The sequence below is a fragment of the Lolium rigidum genome, chromosome 3, assembly GCF_022539505.1.
Source record: "Lolium rigidum isolate FL_2022 chromosome 3, APGP_CSIRO_Lrig_0.1, whole genome shotgun sequence".
Classification (NCBI taxonomy): Eukaryota; Viridiplantae; Streptophyta; class Magnoliopsida; order Poales; family Poaceae; genus Lolium; species Lolium rigidum.
This window is the reverse complement of record NC_061510.1, coordinates 252,773,135-252,782,382: the sequence shown is the minus strand read 5'-3', so window position 1 is coordinate 252,782,382 and position 9,248 is coordinate 252,773,135. Positions and strand designations below refer to the sequence as shown.

Below are 9,248 nucleotides of genomic sequence, written 5' to 3'. Positions count from 1 at the left end.
TACACTTTAGATCCGTGAACTTGTTGAAGATTTTTTTTTGGTTTTGGAACGGAACTTGTTGAAGAATGTTTTCTTCTTTCACCTGTGGAGAACCACCGGCAAATTCTGCCCTTCCAAATATCAAAGTTTGGCTTCTGGCTGAGGAAGAAGTTTGGATGGAGCATTACATTTAAATTTTAATAATTGATTCATCAGTATACGTAGTAAGCAACAAAAATCTCTTGCATTTGAAAGATCAATATTCTTGTTGTGCCCTGTTCGAAATTGATCGTGCCACTGTAGTTCAATATCGGTGGTCGTATCTGGCATGCAGTTACTAGAGATTGTCACCCCCACTTGCAGTTCAAGTAGATAAGCAAACAACATCTGTAAAAAAAAACTATTGCTGCAAGAACACGTTGCCAATATGGTACGCAGTAATCAGTATCATTTGCTGGAACAACTGTATGGAACTTGATCCGAAGACAACAACATTTATACATTTTTTCACTACATGTTCTGAGGCTTAATTTACTGGAATGTTATTTACCACTCTTTGGAGTTCTAGGTCAAGATGAAACAAAACAAACCGATAATGTACATAAATTTGACAGAAAATAACTTAAACAATCATGAAAAGCCTTCAGTTCTCATTGCCCGGCTGCCGTGCTTGGCTGTGAGCTTGCAGGGAGAATAATCTTGCCTATGAAGAACTTGGGACGTTTCTTGTGCAGACTAACCTGCCATTGACTGATCTGCCATTGCAATGTCTCTATAAGTTTTTCCTTCTCACCGCACTGCATGACAAGAAGCTCATTCAAGTTCACCAGATGTGGCACTCCAGACAAGGCATCAACACTGTCACTCAGTGCTCTGCAGTTTTGCACCCAAAGTTGCTCAAGCTCAGGCATCGCGTGTACCTTGATTTCGATCTTATCTTGCCCGTCAATGTTAAGGAATTTGACCTCGGGTTCCTGGACCGTCACCATTTTAATCTTTTGTAGCCCGTCAATGTCAAGGAATTTGAGCTTTGGGAATTTACTTGTATAGAAACACAATGACTCCCCTATGTAGGATTTCTCCCACAAACCAAGGAAAGCAAGACTGCGCAAGTTCCCTAGGATATCAACTTGTCCTTGCTCCAGCTTTGTCCCTAGCAGCCTCACCTTGGTCAGATCATTGAGCGAAGCGATCCATTTGGGCAACAAGCATAGATTTCCTAGTAGCTTCAATGAAGCTAGATGCTTTGGTGTTGTTGATTCATCCATTTTTGCAAGAAACCGAAGGGAATGAGATCGCACTTCAAGCCTTTGCAATCGACCGAGCTTCCCTATTGAGTGGCATAGCTCCTGACTTCCTTTCTCAGATAGACCCATGACTGTTACTCCTAGCCTTTGCAGGTCCGTAAGGTGCTCGAGCCTCCTTGCCACACCATGGAGCCGACCAATATTCAATGCACCCAACATATGCAAGTTTCTTAGCTTCTCGATACCTTTGGGGGCCTTTACACTCAGTTGGTACTTGTTGGAAATCTCACTACGGTTGCAGCACACAAAGGCTGCCATGTTTCCCATCTGAGTGGTCTTCTGGTTATCCATCTCTGCTTGTTCCACCTTCTGCAGTAGATCTTTCGAGAACTTGACACCAGCTAGTATATAGCGTAGCTTCTCAAGTTCTACAATTCCAGGAGGGAGTTGTGTCACTTTTGTGCCTTGGATGTCTAGTGTTTCTAGGTACCGGAGGTTTTGCAACGAAGATGGAAGCTTCGAAATATTTTTTCCTCTCAAAGAAAGATACCTTAGGTGATGAAGATTTCCTATGTGCCTAAGGTCTTCATTCTTCACATCGGTCGTGTCTTCTAGGTCCAGCACACGCAACAACCGCATTTTAGGAGAGATGAGAGAAACAGGGCAGTCACCAAAAACCGTCAGTGATCGAATGTAGGACAGGTTTATATTTTCTAGCTTCTTCTCCTTGTTCCATCTGGACACTACCAAGTGGCGTATCTTGCTTTGTGGAACCCCATTGCATTGCTTCTCGATGAGAAATAGTTGGTTTTCCTCAATGGCCTTGGGCAGGATGATCTGCAGCAGCATGCTATGAATCGTACTATGACCAACTCCGAAGCTAGGTATAATCTTCTTCTTCTTAGAAGGTTGGATCATGCTTCTATTCATAAGCTCATTGTAGAAACGCTCTGCTACTTCCTCCACTGGCATATCGCGGTTCTTTGCTATGTAGCCCTCTGCCATCCAGCGCCTCAACAAGCGATTGCATCTGATATCACAATTTTGAGGGAAGATACAGAGATACAAGAAGATTGATTTCAAGTGATACGGCAAGCCATCATAACTTGAGACAATCACATTTGTGATGTTTCGGAGATCAGACTCCAGCTCTGCTCCGAAGTGTTCGTGCAGCTTCATCCATTCCATGCTTGTCTTGGGCCTGTTGGCTAGAAGACCTCCTATTGTCGATATGGCAAGAGGAAGGCCCCGACATCTCTCTAAAATACATTTTGTTTCCTCCTCCAGTTCGACAGGCAAACTACACTTAGTTGTTTTGTAGACCTACAAATGGTAGAAATGAAAATTAATTATCGAGTCTTCTAGAAAATAACATAAATGAAAAACTCAAGTCAGCATGCATGGTATTTAGTGAAACATCATTTTTGTTCTGCTATAAAACGAAGTGGAATTTCTGGGAGCAAGATATCAAAATATTTTCAATTGCCGTGCACGTGCCACCATTAAGAACAAGTGTGTGGTACTACCGAACCATCTGGTTCTATCCATGATCACGATCTGGCATGCAGGGGCTGGGCCAGCCGCTTTGCGGGTGATAAAAAGCCACGACGGCGCATGGAGGCAGGGAGATAGAAAAAAGGCACGCGGATTGGTCGAAAAGGCTGATGGAAAGGAAAGAGGAGAGGTACGCTTACTTACACAATATGAGAGTTCCTTGTTATTTTATTTAGCAGAACTCTTTTTTTCGAACTTACATCTAAATGCGTGCCATATTGCATCATTAGAAGAACTCCAAAATAGCAGAATAGTAGGGTCTCTACATTTACAAAGCAAGAACACCAAATAAAAAAGGAATGCAAATCCTACAAAACTAAGAGACCCAAACTAACTAGGAAAACAAAAGAGCTCGACAACTGCAACTTAGGAGGGTCGAGCATGGCTAACTTAATCTTGTAGTTAATGGGGGCTATAGATGTGTGTGCAGGCCATCTCACATGTTATTCACCGAGACCTAAAGTCTGTGAAAATATTCTCGAACCAATCAAAGAGGGCCAAGGTTAGACAATTTACGGATTATTTATACTGATCACTGTGCTTTATGTGCACTTTTAGTTTTTTTAGGTCACCTTAGTTAAACAATACTATCTCATGATGAGTCTACCGTTCAGTTCAAAATAGTCCATCTCTTCTACGAGCACCTCCAGAGCAAGGGATGCAACTGTCAATGAAGGAAATTGCAGTGTTTGAACCAACATCACCACCTAATGATGGTGCCCTTGTGGTGGCGCGACTCCAGCATGTTGCTCATCGTCTACCATGGAGATTCCTTTGGGTATGCTTCATAACCCTTCTTGTGGTTCCTTCAGTTTGTTGGTCACTGGTGGAATTTTCATTGTTGTTAATCTTTTGATTTGGTTGTGTGTTGGAATGTGGTACTGCTGCATCAGCTGGTAGTTGCACATAGTAGGTTCAACATAGGTTTTCATTTTACATTTTAATTTTGTAGTGAGTGCTCAACAAAGGAGCACAAGAAGAGGCCAGAACACAGATGGATCAGCTGGCTTGGTCATGCTTGTTCCCCTTTCCGCAAGGAGCAGAATCCAATTAACTAATTTGGGTGTATGATGACTGTGATAGTTAAGCAGTTGGGTATGTATACCTTGGTGTTGAGGCATGATAAAATTATTGCCAAAATCTCTGAAATAATTCACCCATTTGTTTGTCTCCTTCATCATTCACAAAGTAACTCTTGTTTCATTTTTATGTGATGCAGGGATTGTCGAGTTGTAGAATCTTAGTACTAAGAATTTCTTTTGTATCGCCCTCATCAACTACATATGCTTCTTCCGTGGCTCCTCCCGGCAATGTTTGGCATTGCTTCTTCCTTCCTGTGTGAGTTGACTCTTAATTTTTTATCTCCTCATTTTACCACGCATTTGTTTAGCCAACTGGATTTGGATTCGGCCCCGTTGAGGGATTGATTCTTTTCTGCTGATTGAAATGGTCCAGGCTCTAGCTATTGGTTCTTTCATACCGAAACAAAGCATATAATATAGTTCATTGTTTTTTCCTATTCCACATTTTGCAATATTGCTAGAGATTATATAGCTATTCAACTATGACCCTACAGGTACCGACGCTATTGTTGTGCACAAAGGTATGCTCCCGTGAAGCAAAGTTTTGATTTTCAAATGCTATAGTGATATTCTAAATAGATCGACTCGGGTGTTCACACTAATGGTTAGTAGTTATGCAAACTGGGGATAAGTCAAATTATATTAATAGCATTTAAAATTGATGATTGTTGTCTATGCAGTAGATAATACTTTCCAAAAAAATTGCTCTCTTGATTTTCTTTTGTGATGTGTGACGTTATGCTTTTTTATTCACCTACTAATTCTCAGAGCATGTACTAGCCAAAATTTTCTTTCGTTTTAAGTAACCAATTAGTGTTGCCACTGATTTATATAGTGCCCTTTGTTGTACTGCTGCTGATGCGCCTAACAGATTGTGTTCATACACGCTAAATTGATGATTGTAAATTCATCTTTGACTTCTCGGGATTTGCTTATCTGAGAGTAAGAGATGCATGTGTGCTTTTGTGTTTCATTTTCTGCGTTGGATTTTTTTAATTGAATGTTCATGTACCGTATGTAAACATTAGATCATGTCGTGGAGATCTTAATGAAGGCTCTGCTTTAGAAGATCATGGTTTTCAAGCTCAGCAAAGGGTGTTGCATCCAAGGTATGCTATGTAACCTGGCAATAACTACTCCTCAAATATCAGATCATATGTGGTGTCTACACTTAAAATTGTGTGCTCCCTCCATCCTAAAAAGTATGTCTTAACTTTTCCAAAATTTGGATGTATCTACGCACTAAAACACGTCTAAATACATGTGTATCTAGAAAAATTGAGACATCCTTTTTAGGATGGAGGGAGTATATCTGATGTAATCAGTGAAAACATTAGGTATGCTCTTACACTCCTACACTTTTTAGAGGATTATCCATTCTTTAAAATGGATAAAATCCTAATCTTGGTGAATTTGAAGTATACTTGTAGTAGCATGGTTTCCTTATAATTGTACTTGTAATAGCATCAGGATAAAATGATCGATTTAGGACCAATTAATGCTCATATTTTGTAAATAAAAAAGAATAATATGCAGAGTACTTAATTTCCTTTGCTTCTCGCTGGAATTTAATTTAGACTTGCTCCGGTAATATGCACAGTATGGGCTGCAAGATTTCTCTTGATACAAGCTCAGACATGTAATAAAACATATAGATATGTTTTTAGTTTTACCATGTACCAAGGAGAATTATGGCGAACCGATTCTATTTATTTTGGATAGATGTGTTAAACTTTCGAAGAGAGTCTATTTTTTCAGATGGTTCAAATGAACTCTCACAACACTTGGAAGCATCTTCAATGAAATGTACCCGCCAATTAATTTTCCCTGATAAGAGCCTAGTAATATTTTTTATGAAATATATTTATTCACATTCACAACATTGCACCAAGAATATAGTTTCAAATCATCGCCACAGTGTTTTGATGCTTGCAGATTTGCCACGGGCAGAATGATTTCAAGATGCTAAATTTAGGGTTATTATAATATCTGATGAATCCCCCCTGGCTAGCATCGCTCTTTCATTATTAGGTATGTTCCCTCAGTTACCTTTGCTTATTTTGCCCGGTGTTTTCTTTCCAGTTTCTGTGTGCACTTTTGGTAGTAATTCTGCACAACGTTTGGGAGCATATCACCAAAAATCATGTCCTCCTTAGGATTATGAATAATAACATTTTCTGCCAATTTTCTTTCTTTGCAATTTGAGTTGGTCTATGCTCATTTAAATGTAAGTGTTGTCTCTGGAGTTGTGGTAACAAAGCTACTAAGAAATACTTATGTTTAGCTTTCTTAAGATGTTGGTTGGTGCAGAGATGTAATTCCAGAAAGGAGAAGAAAAATCTTGATGGTTAGGAAAAGAATTCTTGCATGTTATGGTGTTGTACCGAGTTAAACTTGTCAGTATGGGAAAAAACCTCATTTGTTTTGCTGGCCTGTATGGGTCCTCAGGAGAAACAATAACAAAATCATCCTTCCAAGGCAAGTAAGAGTTCAACTGTGCACATTGGACTGCCGAAGGCTTTTAAATTAAGGAGCTAAAATTGACGGCCTAAGCTGAGAAGAAACTTCCTTTATGTTTGTTGGCTTGTGAAGTGTTGTTTTAGCTAGATTAATGTTCCACTCAGCATGCTGCCAACTTTGTGGGCACATAAATGCATACACATTTCCTCATTTGTGATTAATTCTTCTTGAACAAAGTATGCATTATTGTTTGTTCATGTTATTTGTGGTTAATTTGTATCATGTTTAAATGGAATGTTAAGATGTGTACCAGTAAGGTTGGGGGAGAAGATGTTGTATGGTTCATGTCCATCCATATGTATCATGTGCGTACTAATATAACTTTCCCTGCAAATGGGCGCACAGGAACATCTGACATAATACATATCTCTTGGGTTGTAATTGGGGCCCAGATGATCGGCAAGGAAGCGCCCCATGGGGCGCTCTAGCCTCTAGTATATTTCAGTTGCATGTTCCAACGATTATTTTCTTATGTTGCAAGCTGCAACCACTTTGCATAATTTAGAATCCAGTAGGTCAGAGGCAATTGTAATTCATCGTTTACACTAATCAACTCCAAGGCCCATAATTTCTTCCAAACTATCTTGCAAGTTACAACTCCATTTCAGTTTTGTAACTTAGTTAATCATACTAGGCATATGTTTTGTTCAGCAACAGGGAGCCAGGGCGCCATCCACATGCACTCAAATGCTACCGTGATTCAACAAAACCGAAGCTTCAAAGATCAGACCGCGTTGGTGCTTTATGGAGATGGATACTGATGGGGACATTTCAACATAAACGTTGGTGCTCTATGTAGGTGACTTGTTGTTTAATGGACGAGCTTGGCAACTCACTATCTACTAAATATGCTTTATTACATTTCGGATGAAAATTGGATTATCCGGATAAAAACCATGGGACACTCCTAAATAATTTCTGGATACATATATCTGGGTGCTATTTAGCATATCATCATATACCATATTCTTGTGTTGAATCTGATATCCTTATATGCCGGATTCCTCAAAACCGGATATGAATTCTCTAAAACGGATTTGGAAACATATACGTTGCAAAAATAATCATATCCGGCGGAATCAACCACAATACAAAACAAACTATATTTTGAAAAAAAATACTTAAAATTGCAGTAGAGTTTGTAGAACTGCACACTGCTACTGACGAAGTCAAGATGCAATACTGTGCAATTTGAGATGACTGCAGGATACTGTAGTATATTGAAAGAAATGAGCCGATATAAAATTGGCAAAAAATCAAGTAGGTTAGGTGTTCACCTTCTTGCATAGGAGATTCCTGGACTCCTTATCCCCAAGTGGCTTGAGCTCGTAGACATGGTCGTGCACCTCCCCGGCGCAGTACAGGGCGACGTCCTTCCGCCGCGTGGTGACGATGACACGGCTTCCCTTGGCGTTCTGAAAATTAAACAGTTTGGGCCGTACCTGATCCCACTCATCCCTCTTTAGCAGGTCATCGACTACGATCAAGTAGCGCTTTTCTTTGAGGTGCTCCTTGATGTCGTCGTCGTCGTCGTCTTCGTCGTGCGCCGCCGCTCCGAGCCCGAGCTGCTTCCTCAGCCGCCGCATGAACTCGTCGGTGTTGTCGAGCGGGTGCGGCACAGTCACCCATGCGCTGCAGTCGTAGGCGTCGAGGAGCTCCGGGTCGGTGCGCGCCATGCTCACCAGCGACGACTTGCCCATGCCGCCCATCCCCCACACCGACACCACGGCCAGCGCACTGCCGTCTCCGCCGGACATGAGTTCCTTGACCAGCTTTTCTTTCTCACTACTCCGCCCGATGATCTCCCACTCCTGGAACGCCAGCTCGGTGGCCGACAGCACGTCGTGGTAAGGGGGGAGCTGGATCTGGACCACGTCCGCGTCGGCGGCGCCCGGCCGCGGGTCAGCGATGACGTGGTAGCGCAGGTTGCGCTTGTTGAGCTCCTCTACGCTGTGCTTGAGGTCACGGATCCGCTGGGCGATGCTGTGGCGCGCGGCGAGGGAATCCGGGAGCCACCTCGACCAGGAGGAAGCGGCTGTGGTGGAGTAGAGAGCGAAGTCGAAGAGGCAGTCCTCGACGTCGTAAGCTAGGTCGCGGACCTGCTTCACCCATGTTCGCACCGTGTCGTTGCGCGCCGCTGCGTCAGGGCGCGCCGAGGCCACCCTCAGGAAGGATTGCATCATCTCCAGCTCGTTGCGGATGAACTCCACCTCCCTCGGCACGCCAAGGAGACGCGCGACCTCGTCGGCAACGGCGTTGCCAGCGCTGCTCAGCACGCCGTCCAAGACGGACCTCGCCAAGCTCACCGCCGTGGCTTCCATCACCTGTCTCTATCCCTCCTTGCCCCCAATCAGCGCTAGCTAATGCTCACTATAGAGTTGGGACGATATGTAGCCAATGGTTTGCTATTATATAATTACCTGGGTGTGGGCACATCAATGGTTGTTCGCATAGCCAATTCTCAAAAGTGAGTTTCCCATCACTTGAGAGCTGAACTTTGGGGTATACCGGCCATCGAACGTAGTAGTTGACATGATACTGCCTCCGTCCTGATTTACACACGTGCATCATTACCAAAGGTTCTATGTGAATTATGTTATCTCCCCAATCCCATATTACTTATCACATGGTTAGAAACTTTATTCGAATACGAATCAAACAGTATATTTTTTTTTTGAAACATGCAACATAATAAGTGCACCCTCTTATAAAGCAGGTCAAAGATACTCCTTCCATGCACGAATAAGTGTACTTCTAGAGTTTATCTTAAGTCATACTTTTTAGAATTCGATCAACTTAACATGGAAAAGTACCTTGCACACACCGTCTGGGACAAGAAACACCCCTACTCCCGCATATTGGTATT

General features: G+C 42.3%; 1 protein-coding gene across 1 annotated transcript; it reads right to left on the bottom strand.

The window, feature by feature from the left end:
* Positions 1–504: 504 nt before the first annotated feature.
* On the bottom strand, positions 505–8,703 carry LOC124696376 (disease resistance protein Pik-2-like). Its single transcript, XM_047229114.1, has 3 exons — positions 7,660–8,703; positions 966–2,549; positions 505–911 (listed from the first exon to the last, which is right to left on the bottom strand). The coding sequence occupies exons 1-3, from the start codon at positions 8,701–8,703 to the stop codon at positions 630–632; spliced, it is 2,910 nt and encodes a 969-aa protein (XP_047085070.1). The 3' UTR covers positions 505–629.
* Positions 8,704–9,248: the final 545 nt, after the last annotated feature.

What these genes read in the sequence shown, in the direction of transcription:
- LOC124696376 (XM_047229114.1), bottom strand. Translation starts at nt 8,703, where the DNA reads ATGGAAGCCACGGCGGTGAGCTTGGCGAGGTCCGTCTTGGACGGCGTG. An exon ending in GGAATCTCCTATGCAAGAAG is followed by an intron (nt 2,550 to 7,659) that starts GTGAACACCTAA and finishes TACCATTTGTAG; the next exon opens with GTCTACAAAACAACTAAGTG. An exon ending in GGCTACAAAAGATTAAAATG is followed by an intron (nt 912 to 965) that starts GTGACGGTCCAG and finishes GGGCAAGATAAG; the next exon opens with ATCGAAATCAAGGTACACGC.